This window comes from Leishmania braziliensis, chromosome 36 (assembly GCF_000002845.2).
Source record: "Leishmania braziliensis MHOM/BR/75/M2904 complete genome, chromosome 36".
NCBI classification, from domain to species: Eukaryota; Euglenozoa; class Kinetoplastea; order Trypanosomatida; family Trypanosomatidae; genus Leishmania; species Leishmania braziliensis.
Genome location: NC_009327.2, coordinates 854847 through 870748, shown reverse-complemented (window position 1 = coordinate 870748; position 15902 = coordinate 854847). Strand labels below are relative to the sequence as shown.

Genomic DNA, 15902 nt, shown 5'->3' with positions numbered 1-15902 from the left:
GGCGCCCACACACCCGCACAGCTCACGAGGTCACGTAGGTGGAGTAAAACCAAACACCCCAACGCAAAAACCATCAAAAGCCCAGTTGGCGTCAAGGCGAACGAGGGCGAAAAGTGAAGAAGAAGACGCACCGGCGCACACAGCTGCACCGGTGTTGTACATTACAAGTGAGCAAAAGAAGCATCAATGATGGGAGCAAAGCACGCGACGGGCGAGTGAGTCACGGGATGAGGGGGGCGGAATGGAGCACACTCGCATACAGACCCATACACTCACGCATAGCCCTCTTCGCAGCACGTACACTGAGACAGATCCCCTCTCTCCTTTGTGTCTTCGGCCGTTGATGACGCAGTCGCCCCACCTCTCGCTTCGCCTCACCGACGCTTCCCTCTGCAGATTCCTCTTTTGAATCCCCCTTTCGCGCCCTGCTCCAGTCATAGTTTCGCCTTTTGCTTTAGTTTCTCGAACAGAAGTGATCACAGTAGCTGCGAGCTGCACGCCTTGAAGCTCGATCTCGAAAGTCCCTTTCGGTTCCGACCAAGACTTCTGCTCAGTCAGGAAGCAGAGAGAGCATGTGTGGCGTCGGCCTGCTCAACCCAGTGCTCGACGAAAGTGCTGATAGTCGGTACACACCGGTGGCACCTCGTTGCGGCCGCGCGAGCGGTACTTAAGCGACTCCGCCTCGCAACGACGGCCTAACGAGTCCCGCCAACTCTCCAACACTTTCTGTTCGACCGACAAGTACACCTCTTTTCGCCGGTCCATCATGTCTGAAGTTTGGGGCGTCGTGTAAAACTGCACGCGTAACCCAAACAGGGACGTCGTGCGCTGCACAATGAAGCCTTCGCCCTGTGACGCCGTGAAGCTAAAGGAAGTGGCGGCCCTCCCAGCGCTACGGAGACTACCGCCGAACAGCGGGTTGGAGGGGTCGACATCGGTGTAGGAGCTCGACAAGAGCATTGCCACGAGCAGAAAAACAATAAAGGGCACAAACAGCAGCGCATTGGGATTGATGTTCACCTCAGCTTGGTATTGTGCACCATTGCCGCCGGGATGTGCACCATAGCTGTTCGCGTGGTGGCCGTTGCCAAAGAAGAACTCCTCGAAGAAGTCGCGCTGCCCGGTTGGGCGCCGGCGGTAGAAACCCGCGCTGTTCGCGGGCCGACGCGTGCCGCCGCTCTCGTGCCGCTGTACGCCTTCCGCACCATGCCGGTCGTAGATGCTGCGCTTGGTGGGGTCTGACAGCGTCGTGTGCGCCATGCCGACCAGCTTGAAAGCATCAGCTGCCTGCCTGTGCTTGTTCTTGTCCGGATGGCACTTGAGTGCCATTTTTTTGTAGGCTACCTTGATCTGTGCCTCGGTGGCGTTGGTTTCTACCATGAGCACCTTATAATAGTTACTCTTGTTCTGCAGCACATACTGCACCACCTCGGTGTCTGCCATTGAGTTCATTGTTGAGATAGTGGCCTTGTGGGGGGCGCGGGCGACGATATGAAGCGGGTTCCAGAGGAAGTGAAGGTGGGTGAGACTGCTACGTCGTGCCCCATGAGCAGACCAGTAGATTGCCAACAACACAAGCGTGCGAGCCCGCTCTTGGGAAATAAGGAAAAGTGGCACAGAGAGGGGTGTGTGGTAGGGGTGGTAGAGTAGAGGGGGAGGGGGTGAGAAGGTAACGAACGACAAGAAACGCCGCCACGTGATCGCTACCCGCTCCCCTCGATGGGCTCCGGTAGCGCAAGAACAAAGGGTCAGCAAAATTAGCGAGTGAGAGAGTAGATGAGGAAAGAGCGCTTATGGAAGTGGGTAAGTTGGAGCCGATGGATTGAATGGGGGGGGGGGAGGAGGTGGAGATGAAACCGGCACCAACAAAGGAAAGAAAGAGCGAGTGCAGCGGCCCACGTACGCGCGAGCGCGCGCCCCAGCCGACAAACAACGAAGACAACTGCACGCCAGGCCTTATAAGAGCAAACCCAAAGTAATGAGAGAGCGGAGAGAGGAGGAGGAGGAGGCGGAGGCGCACAAGAGGGGTATGGCACACCAACAGAGAAGGAGAGAAAAGTACCAAAATGACAGAAACCGTTTAAAAAAAAACTCCGCCGCTGCCTCTCGTACTGAATCACGTAGGGGGCGATGGGCTCTCTTGTGCGGGGGTGTCTCTCTGTGTGCTTGCGCGCATGCAGAGGGAAGAGGCGGAATGTGTGTCTGGGTGGGGAAGGGAAGTTTCTACGAAGATCTCAAACGATGGGAGGGAAGGAGGACGAAGGGCAGAAGAGAACACGATGGGCGGAGTGAACAGCAGAGACGTTGAAAGAGAGAGACGGCCGGGGAGCGGACACTCGAGTACGGTGATGGGGGGCGGGAGGGACAGTGGCCCAACCATGTGCCCAGTCCCGACACTAAAAACATGAAGGGCACACAAAGGATCAGCGAAAACAAAACAAAGAAAAGGCGCCTTTATCATTCCCACTACGTGAGGGCCCTTAACGTATACGAAATGGCGTGCACCGCTGCTTCTGCCCTCTTTCGATATTTTCTTCTTCGCGCTGATCTATTCCTGTGCATCCGTGTTGCTGGCGTTGACTTACGTCCTTTTTTTTCCTGGATCGTTTTCATGTCGATGCAGTGCATAGCAGTTTAAACTCTAGCCGTGCGCACTGGCAGTGTGGCTCTTCCACAAAGAAGGCACCACGAAATAAAGACAGCAACCGCAGTGGTTCAAACGCTAACGACGGCCAGGCAGTGCGTCACGGGCTCTACGACCCAGACTCCTCTGGCATCGTGAGCCACAGCGCTTTTCCACTACGGTATTTCGTTTCAACACTTCTTCCTCACATGTACCGCTTACTCAGTCGGTAACTTGGCGGGACCCTCCAAGACAAAGCGAGTCATTTGCGCCAGAACCTGCTTGACGCTCATATGCAGCACCTCTGCAGAGCCGCCGCTGTGAGCGGCGCGATGACGTGCGCCACCGGAAAGGCCTCCGTTTCCTCCATGAAGATCGCAGTACCCGATCATCGTCTCTGCATCCTTGAACTTGCAGCAGTCATGCTGGTAAAAGAAGTCAATCCGGTTCTTCTCTCCGCGCGTCATCGCGCGATAGCCCAAATGGCGCCAGAACGGGATCGCCTGCACGTCAGCAGAAATCATGATGAACTCCAGCCCCACCTCCGCACACCATGCCAACAGCGCCGCGTTCAGCAACCGTCCAAAGCGGTTCTTCTTGTACCCAACACCCGTCGCAAACAGAGGCATCTCGGCAAACCGTATTGTCTCCTGTTGATGAACCGATATAGTAACAGCGCAGACGAGCTCCTGAGTTGCCAAGCAGCGCAGGTACCACGAGTACGAGCCGCTGATTCGCTTGCGGGTGCGAGTGGAAAAGCTACTCGGCAGTGTGACGATGCGGTGCAGCTCGGGTGGGTCGGGGTGCAGAAACTGCGAAGCATACAACTCAATAACCTCTTCGCGGGTCTTCTCTGACAGCACACATCCGAATTTTAGCGCGTACGGCCCAGGGCCGGTGAGCTTGGGGAAGTGCTCTTGAATTGTGGAGCGGAGCAAGCGCTGGGCATGCGTGCGGCGCGGCGCGTGATTCGCTTCCGTCATTGGATTCCCAGTCATGAAAGACGGCTTGGGGCTCGCCACGAGAGGAGAGTGGCCACTTTCAGCGCCGCCCTGCTGACTCATGAAGAAGGGGCCGGTTCCAGCGGCTGCCCCTGCTGGCGACGACGGGTCTGTGCCAGCCGCTGTGGGAGACATGTGGTAGTCATGGAAGAAGATGAGTCGTTGCACAAACGTGGGGTCTACGAACGTGTGGGCGTACACCTTGGCAATCTCTCCCCGCTCCGCACGCGTTGCGGCCCAGTATGCCTGAGCGAGCTGATCGCGTTGAGCCTCATTAAGCTTCACCGTAGAGTAGTACTTGAGCAGCGTCGCCCGCTCTTCCTCCGACAGCATTGTGCGTGTGAAAACGTTCGAGCACTCTTTCCGCCACCTTCAGCGACTAGGCATGAGGGGGAGGGGTAGTGGTTGTGTGATTCTGTAAGGAACGAAACGCAGTACTGTGTGTGAAGGGCCTCCCGAGACTCCCCGTGCTGCAGGAGCAGGGTGAAAGAGAAAGCGTTTTCGTCCTCTATCTAACACTTGGTGCTTGCGAGCGCACCGCTGACCGAAGCGACATCGAAAAACAACAACAACGACAAGAGCCGACGTTGTCATTGGCGGGGCCGCCCAAGAGTATGGCGGGCATAAAGTGGCGAAGAGTGTTTGCGCGGCAAAGAAAGCGTCAGGAAAAAGGGGGAGAGGACAGTAGAGAACATGTGGAGCTGACAAGGAGCACATGCGCCACCCCTCCCCTCACACATACACCCACCCACACGCGCGTGGAAAACAAACACGTGATACCTGAAAAGGAAATGGGCCAGAGGAGAAACGCCACGCCTGCCACGGTGCGTGCGAGTTCGCCGCTGGTCACCACCAACCTTCTCAGTAGCCCTCTCGCCGTCCTTGAATCGCACCCTCCCCCCTCCATAGTACAGCAGTGGGTGCTCAGTGCGGCTTCGACAGGCCAACCGTTTTAGTGGTGATAACTTGTGCTTTCATCTACTCTGCGCATTCCTGTTCTGGTGAGCTGAGTAGCTTATTAAATTAGCCCACACACAGTTTTCCTTCCGCATAGAAAGGCATAGATACCTTGACACTGTCGTACCTGTCAAGATGAGGAGAGAAAAACACATTTGCCACTCCATTCTCTTCGACCTACCCACACATACTGGCTTCCGCACATAAACACCACCTTCAACACCTTCCCCCAGGTGTCATAGCTTTAGCTCTCCAATCTTCAGCATAAATTGCTCTCGGTGAGGCTGCTGCAGCACCACTGCCATGCTGGCTAGCACCGATGTGGCAGAGGTCACGAAGAGCACGTCTGGATCGAGGGTTTCGTTCAGTTCCCGTTGGACGGTGTTGAGTAGGTTGATGAGTAGGTCGATGCGATCCGCGTCGGAGGGCACACGGGCGACCCAGTCCTCCACCTGGAAGTCCGCCATCTGCTGTCGCAGGTTCTCATCCACAAGCTGGAGAACATAGGCTTTGAAGAGGCAGCCGTGCGCAAACCGCTCGTATACCACTTTATACTTCTTGTAGGAGTGCCGCTGGGTCCACATGGACGGGGCCACCTCGTGGTGCCGCCGCGCAAAGTCGTCGAGAAAGTTGGAAGGGGTGAGGAGCGCGTCGCACAAGGCGCGATCGCACAAGTGGAAGGCTGTGTACGGGGCGGTGACCCTCTGGAACCACGCAGTGACCGGTGTAAGAAACTCGGAGGTGAGGGATCTGAAGAACTTGCGCACCATATCGTCGGCAACGGAAAATTGCGAGCAGGATGTAATGCCGTTAGTCGCCGCCGTCGTATCCGCGTGGTGGTGGCGAGAGGAGTTGCTAGTGCTGGCTGAGGAGAGCGGTAGCGAGAGGGGGGTGCAACACTCGTCGTGTGCGGCGGTGATCGGCACGGGAGCCGTTCGCGCATTCCCATGCCACTGCGTAAGACTTAGTGAGACGGATGCCCGCTGGGCATCCGCATCTAGCAGGGATACCATCTGCAGCCGCTTTAGCAGCATCTGCGTCTGCTCCGCGTGGTTCAGCAAGAAGTGAACGGAGGAGTCGAAGTAGTTGTGGAGGTGCTTCTGCAGTTCATTGCGCGAGCTAGCCTGGTGAGCGCTGGTGCGCCTCTGGTGCTCCGCTGCGCGCACCGACTCCACCGTGGTCTTGTAGTGGTCCATGGTGAAGAGAGTGATGGAGGAGGCGACAGGTGATGGCGTTGTGATCGGGGTTGACGCGAGGTGAGCCGCAGCCCCCAACGGGGCGTCGCTGCTGTCGTAACAAGTACGCGCTCGTCCACGTGAGATTTGCACTACGCAGCTGTCAGCACAGTTACTGGGCTGCGTCGGGAATGCCTCATACAGGTTCGTAGGCCCATGCGTCGCAGCTTGACCTTCATCCTCAGAGCGCTGCGCTCGATGCATTCCCTTCACATTGTGAGCCGAGTCACGCGACGAGCACAAGGTGGACGGCGACGAGTTTACCGAGGTCCTTGCGCTGTAGGTGGTGTGCGGGTCTGCCGTGTATGACGAGGTGGATGAGAAGATCGATTGCCGACTCGAGAGATGGGCGGGGCTCACGGCGGCGCCATTGCCGCTGAGGCTACTGAGATTAGGCGGCGCCACCACAATGGGGGCATGTAGGCCGTTATGGTGGGGCATACTCGCCAAACCACTAGCCAGAGATGTAGTGGAAGTGAGGCTATACATGGGTACTGACAAGGGCTCATGTCCAGACGCCGTGCACGCGTGAGTACCGTTCGATGACGACAAGTGCGGTGTTTTGGCGCGCAGCTCCTCAGGCCGCACTGCACGTGGCAAAGGGCCGACCAGTGACGCTGCCGTAAAGGCATTTGGCTGCTGTCGGTGGAGCAGACTGGTCGGTGGCGGAGGTGGGGCTCCCTCAGTCACCACACTGGCGCTGCACGCCTTCCCGCTCAGTGTCGGCGGCACGATGGAACCATTTGTCATGATCGACGCGTTGCGGTCCATCACGACCATCAAGCTGGGCCACCCACTGAAGCTACGCAGTAGGAAAGGGTTCGTGCCGGCTACTATGAGGACCTCGTTCGTCGGGAAGGACAGTACCTTGCCCATCCGACTCAGTCGTGAGAAGTCGTCGTTTTGCACGGTAAAGTACGAGCGCAACGTGCCATTGAACTCGATGGGTAGCACCAGCGATGCGACGCTAAATGCCACCGCGGACGCCATGCAGGGTGTGTTGCTGAGGATGAAGAGTGGCTCGTGGCGAATGAGTAGCTCCCACACGTACGTGAGATGATGCAGCTGCTCACCAAGGAGTCTGAACAGGGGCAAGAAGTCGCTGCCTAAAGTGCTGCGACGATATCGCGCGCTGCCTTGTGCTACCTCCATAAACTCTACTCTGCTGTCCACCGACATGGCGCTGCGTGCCGAAGCGCAGCTGCTCCGCGTTGCGCGACTCGGCTGCCGCTGCGAGTGCGCCGGTGTAATGAAGACGAGGGCCTGCTGAAGCAGCGTCACCGTGTAGCGCACCTGCGGGTGAGGTGAGGGCCACTGAGCCAACTCCATCATCGCATCGCACAACACATCTTCTTGCGTGTAGTACTCGGCGCTGTAGGACTGGTCAAACTCAAAGTAGGCTTCCGGACTTGGGATCAGCAAGCTGGACACAGGCACCTTACCCGTATCTGGGGAGAGCGGGCAGCACTGACAGAAGCGCGGCGCCACGACGCGAAGGATGATTTCGTGCACATTGTAGTACGGCAGATGAGAGAGAAGCACCAAGACCTGTTGCACGTAGCACCGTGGCACGTTGGGATCGTGCTTCTGCCGGTAGAAGGCCGCGCCGTACAGCTCCGGTACCGTGTTTCCGGTCGTAGGCGGCGCTACCGTCTGTGAGAAGCTCTGTGCCGCCGCTGTGGTGCAGTCTGGCATTGTGAAGTAGAAGATGAAGTTGTACCCGCAGTCTGGGTTGCAGTCTGGGAAGGCGCAGCGCAGTAGCTTTACCTTGCCCTCCTTTGTGAGGGCATCTGGCGGGGAGATGAACTCGATCTTGGGCCCGATATCGAGGTCGAACCGGATAGACACTAAGCAGTCCACCCATGACGACGATGATAATGGTGACACCATTGTTGCTGACGGGCCCGATACACAGAGCACACACACCCCCGGGGAGGCAAGATAGACAGAGAATGCAACAGAGATGGAGAGACAAGGGGTAGAGTGGAGCTGGAGGAGAATTCGAGAAGCTGGAAAAAAAGAGACACGGCGAATCGACGATGAAAAAAGGGAGGAGGGATGGGGAGGGGAGTCTGTGTAGCCATAGCAGGGGGGGGGGTCGCCACCCCAACACAGTAGAGGGAGCGGCTAGCGAGGGGGGGGGGGAGAGAGAGCGAGAACGGAACGGAGAAGGCGAGGTGGAAAGTGAGGAAGACGGGCTGAACAGCGATAGAGAGCGGCCGAAGACGGAGGGAAGGAAGAAAAAAAAGATGAGCAAACGCGAGGAAGAGAGACACGGTAGAAACGACACCGTACAAGAGAACCCGAAAAGCGACCCAGACAAAGGGGTGCGTGGGTTTGTTGTTGTTGGGAGAGAGAGGGGGGAACAAGCGGCAGAGGAGGGCAGCAATTCAGCGGGAACGCACACACACACACACACACACACACACGTGATAGGCTTAATGATACTTCCTCTTGCAGTGCCTTGGGCGGAAGCAGGAAAGATGCGCAGAGGTAGCCACTAGAACGAAAAGCACATGACACGTCACAGGTGCCTCTCTCTCTCTGGCGGTGGTGTAGTTAGAGAAGTGAAAGAAGCTACTTGCAGTGGACACAAACTCAAGCAACCCTAATGAAGGTTTTTAACAGTGCTGAGAACAGGGAGCGGTGAAACACAGGAAGAAGCAACGAGCTCTGGAATACACATACGAGGGACGCACAGAGAGGAGCAACGAGCAATTTGATGAACTTAAGGGGACAGGCATAGAGTAGCAGGAGGTGGGGCGGGTCTTCCTCGCACAAGTGAAGAGAAAGAGCGGGACAACGCACACAGCCCAGCGCACAGAGCAACACCTCGCTCGCAGTCCTCGGGGGACGGGGGAAGTGAGAGAGTAAGGCGGTGGAAAAGACGCGCGCAACAGCCCCTATACACACACACACACAGTCGGAGCAAGTAATGAAGGCAGCGAAGAAAAGAAACAAGGGAACTGGGGAGGCTGAGCAAAACGATGTAGATGACGCGTATACCTCAACACAGAGCGAGGGTGAAAGAGAATGGAAGAGAGGAGAAAAGTGTCTCTGCTTCCTTGAGCAGTGTCTTGCGCAGGGGGCGGAGTGGTATGCTCGCTTGTGTGTGTGTGTGTGTGTGTGTGTGTGTGTGTGTGTGTGTGTGTACGTCTTCTGATGAAAGACGGAAGACCCACGAAAGGATAATTCACTAATTGGAGTCCGCCTCGTGTTTCCCTCCTTTGATCTCTTGAGGAAAGGCAATAAAAGCGTTCAGGGAAGAAGAGTCGAGTAGGTGTGAGGGAAGGGGGACGTGTAGACACGGGAGAAAAGAGAGGTCGAGGCCAACTCGGTCAGTTGCTGTGCCTGCGCAGTACACGCACCTTCGTAAATCGGATGATCTCTGATTGTGCTTGTGTTGTGGGGACGGTTGCTGCTCGATCCACCTCACAGGCAGCCCAATGCCCCCACTTACAGATGACTCTTTTTGATTTGTGTTGCAGATGTGCTTCCAGCCAAACGGTGACAGACCACGGAGAGGCAACAGAGCAAATTACATGCCGTAAGAGGAACACCTCAGAAATACGACGAGTGGGAGGAAAGGGGGAAGAGAGCGATGAGGTGTGTGCACATGGGAGCATGCGTGTGTATGTGTATGTGTGTGAGTGGGGGGGGGGGGGAGAGTCAGACAGGTGAAGGTGACGGAAGGAGACATACAAAGAGAGTTGGAGAGGGAAGAGAGAAGTGGGAGGAATAGAAGGAATCACAGACAGGTGCAGTTTCACACGGGGTACAAACGCCTTCGAATGGGTGGGTGGGTATCTGACGAGCCGAGAGCCACGGCATGCGCACAGTGGTGCAGAGAGGATAACCGATTCGAGTCAGACGAGAAAAAGGGGGGAAGCACAGCGCGTCTGCATTTTTTGCCCTCCTTGTTCTCTGCAACAGCAATTTTATGCGGCTCTCTTTTTCGAGTTTTGTTTGCTTTCCTTCAGCGCTCCTTCATTGCAGTGCTATGGCATACGAGCAGACACACACAGGCACTCACTCAGGTACACGTACAAGAGAGGAAAACAAGGGGGAATGGACACTGCAACAACAGCACCAAGAGAAATGCAACACAAACATGGGCCGGGGTAACTTGTAACCGCCGCTCTCTCGGAGAGAGGGAAAGAGGGGCGAAGAGCAGCAGGCGGCGCACGTCGACCACAGCTCTTTCTTCGACCTTTTATGAAGCTTTCCATGCGCCGCAGCGTGGGGAGAGAGGTGGTTTGTGTTTGCCCACAGCCGACATGACAGGGCAAACGAAATCGTGAATGGGAATACACACAGAAAAACACCCGCGTGAAGAGGAGAGAGTTGGGGTTTGTGTGCCGGTCTATGAGTGTGTGATTGCTCGGTTCAGCCCCATTTGTCCTGCTTCTTTACTTCCCTCGTTTTCCCTTCTCGATCATCCTCCAATTGCCGCTACACTCGCTTCTTGGCATTCCCGATTGCAGTGCTGACGGCGGCGTCGAGCGCATCTGTCTGGCAAAAAAAAACCCGGCTGGTAGCTCATTCATACAAGTTGTCACGCACACCAGTTTGGCAGGTTGCCTTGCTGAGAAGAGCGAAGGAATCAGAGAAGGGTCTCAGTATAGTAGCGATGAAGGGAAGGGAACGGGGCAGAAAGCAAAGCGGCTCACTTCGAGAAGACGGAGGGGAGGAGACCCCTCCCTCCCTCCGCCCAGTGCTGCAGTGCACTGGCGCGAAACGGGAGGGTGCACAAGTGGAGGGAAACAACTGAAAAGGTGGCAAGAAAGACGAGGGGGGGGGGATGGGCTGCAGTAACAGCAGCAGCAGAGTACTCACCACTGTGGAGCCTGCACACCGGTACACATACACGCACACTCACACTCAAACAGACGTAGGGAATGGTTGTCATTTGCTCTTTATCATTTTCGCCGCTCTAGTGCGCCTCCTCTACCGCCAAGCCCAAGTTGCCGCGCGAATCACATGCTTCCAGCATGTAGCCAGAGAAACCGGCCGTGACGAGCAACGACACCGTCCCACCAAAGCAACTGCCGAAGTTGAGCAGGTCACTGAGGCTGTACTGCCGCTTCGACGAGCGGAAGAATCGATGCGCATTGAACCCGCTGCCGTCTGGCCCGGTGCCTCTGGCCTTGATGGGTGGTGAAAACCCCACTCAGTGGGCTGCTGCCGAGGAGCTTTAACCATGCACTCAGTCGAGACTTCGTTCCTGTGGAGTCTCAGCCGCTGGCTAATGACGAGCTTGTTGCCTGACCTGGCGTGTCGGTGTGGGTCTGCGAGGCGGCAGCACTCAGAGTGGCGCGGCTGTTGCTCATCACGCTGCAGCGCATTGTCGATGCTCAGACAGAGGCCGAAACGCCGGGCGTGGGGGTCTCGTCTGATGTCGTCGTTGTCGATGCGGTACAGCTTCGTTCCCGCCACTGGTATTATGCGCTGCGGCTCACGTCGCTCGTAATCCCAGTTGCAACTGATGTGGCATGACCGTTGCAGCTCATAAAAGCATTTTAGCTAGTATCACTGCTGCGCCTTGACCCCTTCGGTGATCCCAGCAGCACGCGCGTGCTGCTCACGGGATGGCGGTTTCCATAGACCAGTGGTCACTGGCTGGCCCCGACGCAAATGAAGATCGGCGACGCTGTCCATGAGCTGCTCGCCAGCGCTGTCGCTGTGCCGCTGCTCAGTGTGTGTGCGTGCGAAATGAGAGACCCGCTGTTGAGGGCGCTGTTTCCTCGCTTGACAGGGCAGCGCTCGCTTTCGTGAGGCTGCGGTGCTCGCCTTATCCTGCTCCGCCGACGCAGTAGCAGCACCAACAGCAGTGACAACGGAATTAGTCGAGCATCTCTCCCCGCTGTCCTCGAACAACTCGTCTGCTGCCAGAACCACCAAATGTCGGCAGATAGGAACCGAGATGTCTTTGAGCTCGCGCTCGAGCACCGCCTTTTCTTGCTGCCGATCGCTGGGATTTTAGGTGATCGACCGAAGCGCCCACGCCACTGCCCCGTATGTGTCACCAAGGGAGCCTCCGTGAGTGGGGACAGAGAAGCCAGTCGCTGAGGAACGCCCCTGTGCTGCGCGTAGAGTTCTGCCAGCTCCTCATGTACTCAAGCGCGGCGGCGACGCCAATGCCAAGCCCTACATGAGAAAGCAGAAGATGGTCTGCTAGTAGGTGAGGCAGTCAAGTCAGACGTCAGAGGCCGAGCAGGGGCCCGGCGTTGTCGTCAGCGACGGAATAGACGGCGGATTGGACTGCCAGCTCGGCTCAAGCTGCTTGCAGTGCGGTGCGAGCGGCAAGGCAGCCAGTGGCATGAGCTCACGCGATATGGTTGCGTTGCTGAACTCCCGATCCGCCACATCTCGCTAAAACCTCAGCCTGCGCCGTCCCAGCAGGCCTGGAGGAGCCCTCGCCGAAACGGCAGTGGCGCCGATCTGATGGTTGGTGAGAAAGGGGGGTGCGACAGGTGTGGTGCGCAGACGCCGTACGTTGGTGCTGCTGCGGGTCGTATGTAGGCAGTTGCTGGACGGTCGCGTTTCGGGTGTTTCCATGTCCGCTCTGCAGAGACATTATGGGACCGGAGAGAGGTAGACGAGTCCAGTCGTGCAGATAGGAGAGTGCACAGCACTGACTGACTGTCGCGGGAGTGCAGCGGCGATGACCTCTGCAACCGACTCAGCGTCGATGGCGCCGCGCTGCGCGATCGGTGATGACTTGCGGGTCTTCGTAGGTACTGGCCTGGGCTACAGTAAGGGGAGAGGGATGTGAGAAGGTGAATCGATGCTTGCTGCTGGCGACACCGCCTCGCCGCGGGAGTGGAGGGAGACCGTCTTCGTGCTGTCGCCGGGATGGAAAGCGGAGGACTATTAAGCCGGGGCCCACGTCCTCGCCAACGCTGCGCTGCGGAAGAACGGTGGGAGGCAATGTCGCTCCCATCACCCCAACCGGGCTGTGCACGCCCGTCTCTTGGTGCGGTGGTCAGGGGATAGGCATGCGAGGGAGGAGGTAACGCATGAGCTACAAACGGCGACGACGGCGCCTGCTCGCGCTGCGTTTGGCAGGCCAGTTGAGCGTTGCCTTTGGTGCCATTCAGCCGCTCCGACAAGATTCCCGCGCTGTCGTGGCACGAAGAAAGGGAGTCGCTTTCAACCAGACCGACCGCGCTCGCATCCCCGCTGGACATCATCACCCCTGAGGAAGAGACCGGAGACGGCGATCTCCACCAACGCGAGGCAGCCAGAACCGTCCTGGTAGACGGGGGGTGCTGTGAGACATCTCTTTCCTTGTGTGCCACGCCATCGCCACTCTTGCTGCCGCTGCCTTGGCTTTCTCGAGGTGGTGGCAGCGCATCAGACTCACTGCTCACGCTCCGCCGCAGCTCTTGGCGCAGCCGCTGGCGGATGCTGCGGCAGAGAGCTGCGACGGCGGAGCCATGAGTGGCCAATGGATACGCATCGTCTGTGTCTACAGATGACTTGGGCACGCTGGCGCCACTTACTGCTGAAGAAGCGGTTGTGGTCGCTACGCTGCTGAGGCTGCCTGAGCGGCGATGCGCCGCGGAAGTAGCGAAGGCAACGTTCCATAGCGAACGAATTGAGCCCCCGCTGTCACGGACGGAGCTGGTATAGGGGGCAGCCTGAGTGAAAGGTGCAGGACCGCTACCACTGCTGAGCGATGCAGTGCCGGCCGCCGTCAAGCCGGGAATAAGCGGCACCGCAGGAAAGGCCCGTGCGGGCGCCTCTGGGGGAAGTGCCAGCACAATCGCGTTGAATTGTGGATCTTCGTTGTTGGCCACCGGCGCGGAGGCCCATTCGGAAGAGGGGCGGCTGCCCTCACTGTGGTGCTGACAATCCAAGCTCGAGTCCATAATCTTCACAAAGGCGTTGAAGTCGATGGAGATGTCCCGTGGCTCACCCGCGGACTGCATCGGTATTCCGCACACACGCTCGACGGCGCTGGGGTTGAGTGCCAGTTCAAACCAGCCCAGCACCTTCACCAGTCGCTCCAGTGTCACCGTGGGGCTGCGACGGCGGTCCTGGCCTTCTGCGATCTCAGCGAATGCCTTGCGTTGCACGTACATGCGGATGACGTCCCCTCTGTAAGTTGCATCTGGGTTGCCCGAGTCGCTACTCGACAGATGCGGCGATGGCGGCGGCAGTGCTGCTCGTCGGCGCGGGCCCCTACGTCGTCCAGTTGGCTTCCGAGGCCCGGCCAACGCTGCCGCCCCAGTCACCTCTGCCCTCGAAGGCGGGGAAGACGCCGGCGTCGAACGCCTCACCTCCATCCGCGCGGTAGGGGTCGGTGGGGGTCGGCTGCTGCGTCGACCGACGTGTGCAGAAGGGATACGGTACACCTGGGGTGCAGCTTGACTCTTGGGGGCAGAGACGCTACGTGTCTTTCTCAAAGCATGCAGGCCAAGAGGTGGCTGTGATGAAGCAGCCTTCGCTGGGCGATCTGGCTCCTTGCCCCCAGTCACCACTTCCAGCTTCGCAGGCGGCTCCGCCTGCTTTCTGTTCCCTTGCGTGGGAACGTCCGAGGCCAGTGCATACTTGAGGCGGCTCAAGAAGGAGAGCGCCTCCTCTATTGTCAAGCCTTGGGACGACGACGACGACAACCGCGACCTTGACGCAGTGGAGATGGTGGGCGCTCCTCGGCCATTGTTTTGAACTACCGTGGGGACGAGGGTGTCTCCGTCTGTGGTCACAGCGGCCATGAGGGCTCGGAAACGGCGTGCGCCAAAGCACGCCTGAGCCGCGTCGAGCAGGTACTCGGTGGAGGGAAACTCGCCCAACGTGTCTTTCCTCTTAGTCGTCATCGTTGATGAAACCGCCTTCGTCTGCGGCAGTGCTGGCGTGGGGGTGGCGGTCTTTATGGTAGATGCTACAATGGCCTGTGCACGTTGATAAAGCCTAGGAAGTAGCTGCAGCACCTCGCGCCCCCCTACAGATGTGGAGGTGCTCAGGACGGCCGGGGACGCTGGAGCGGGACTCTGAGAGCGGTGCTTTATGGCGCTGGGGTGGCTTCTGTGATGACTCCTTTTCGGTCGCTGGGCGCTGTATGTGTCGTACGTTTGCCAGGTCGCCTGCTCCTCTGCGGCGGTCGGGAGAGAGAAGGTGAGGGTGGTCTGATTCTCGTCCCCACTGGAAGTGGTAGCCACCACAGGCGGAGGCGTGCTAGTGCAGCTTCCTCTGCCCTGCACCGAGGGTACGGCAGCTGGTGCGGTTCGTCTGGAAGGTGCCGCTGATGGGCCATGCTGGTGCATTGACCCACCGGCGCTGTCATCACTACCTGCATGTCTACTGCTGTCGCCGCCGTCGTTGCTGTTCCACTCTGAGGGGTCGGACGAGTAGCCTGGATTGAGGAAGCTGCGGTTGTCTTGCGTGAGTGATGGGTGCAGCTGCGGCCGTTCCGCCACAACGCCGTTGCTACTCCGGTGCGTCGCGGAGGAGCGCTCGGCCGCGTGCGAAACCTTTGATTGCAGCGCAGATATTGCGTCCGAAGAGGAGGAAGAGCTCGACACGAAAGGAGAGTTTGCTCTAACTCCTTCGAATGCAGCGGCTCTGGAGTCCCCAACTACCCCCAGCGGTGCTTCAGCAGTAAAGCATGTATTGAGGATGTTTGTCATGGGGTCGTTAGTGGTGGCTGGCGGGATCTTGCAGCTGCAGATGTCCTTCTTCCCCGAAGATGGAAACCCTGCGGCGCCTGATCGCCTCGTCGCCTCGAGAGTGTCATTAGACACAATCTGGTTTTCCAGCACAGCACATGCTGAGATCGACCGCACAGGTACGTGGGCGTTATCAGAGGATGGCGCGACAGATATGGGAAGCACCGAGGCAGCCACACTGCGGCTGTCAATGCTGCCATTGGTGTCGATGGCCCTCTCAGTGGTGGAGGTGCTAAATTCGCAGCCTGACACCGCTCTCACGACTGTGCCGCTAGGAGTAAAAATGAGCTTCGGTTGGGGGCATCGTCGTACGCTTGCCCTGGAGACGGTGCCGATGGTCGTTGCGCTCCTTTTTCGAGCCTCAGCGCCCCTGGCGCCAATAGGGAAGGTCACTGTCGCTGTGGTAATACGCATT

At 58.2% G+C, this 15902-nt stretch overlaps 4 protein-coding genes across 4 annotated transcripts; all 4 read right to left on the bottom strand.

The window, feature by feature from the left end:
* Positions 1-591: 591 nt before the first annotated feature.
* On the bottom strand, positions 592-1452 carry LBRM_35_2340 (conserved hypothetical protein; the record flags this gene model as incomplete). The annotated part of the gene is made up of 1 exon (XM_001568804.1): positions 592-1452. One exon carries the CDS (start codon positions 1450-1452, stop codon positions 592-594), a length of 861 nt encoding a protein of 286 aa, XP_001568854.1.
* A 1389-nt stretch (positions 1453-2841) lies between these two features.
* Positions 2842-3957, bottom strand: LBRM_35_2330 (conserved hypothetical protein; the record flags this gene model as incomplete). The annotated part of the gene is made up of 1 exon (XM_001568803.1): positions 2842-3957. One exon carries the CDS (start codon positions 3955-3957, stop codon positions 2842-2844), a length of 1116 nt encoding a protein of 371 aa, XP_001568853.1.
* An 860-nt stretch (positions 3958-4817) lies between these two features.
* On the bottom strand, positions 4818-7706 carry LBRM_35_2320 (conserved hypothetical protein; the record flags this gene model as incomplete). The annotated part of the gene is made up of 1 exon (XM_001568802.1): positions 4818-7706. One exon carries the CDS (start codon positions 7704-7706, stop codon positions 4818-4820), a length of 2889 nt encoding a protein of 962 aa, XP_001568852.1.
* Positions 7707-12196: 4490 nt separating this feature from the next.
* LBRM_35_2310 (streptococcal hemagglutinin-like protein) lies at positions 12197-15901 on the bottom strand (the record flags this gene model as incomplete). The annotated part of the gene is made up of 1 exon (XM_001568801.1): positions 12197-15901. One exon carries the CDS (start codon positions 15899-15901, stop codon positions 12197-12199), a length of 3705 nt encoding a protein of 1234 aa, XP_001568851.1.
* Position 15902: the final 1 nt, after the last annotated feature.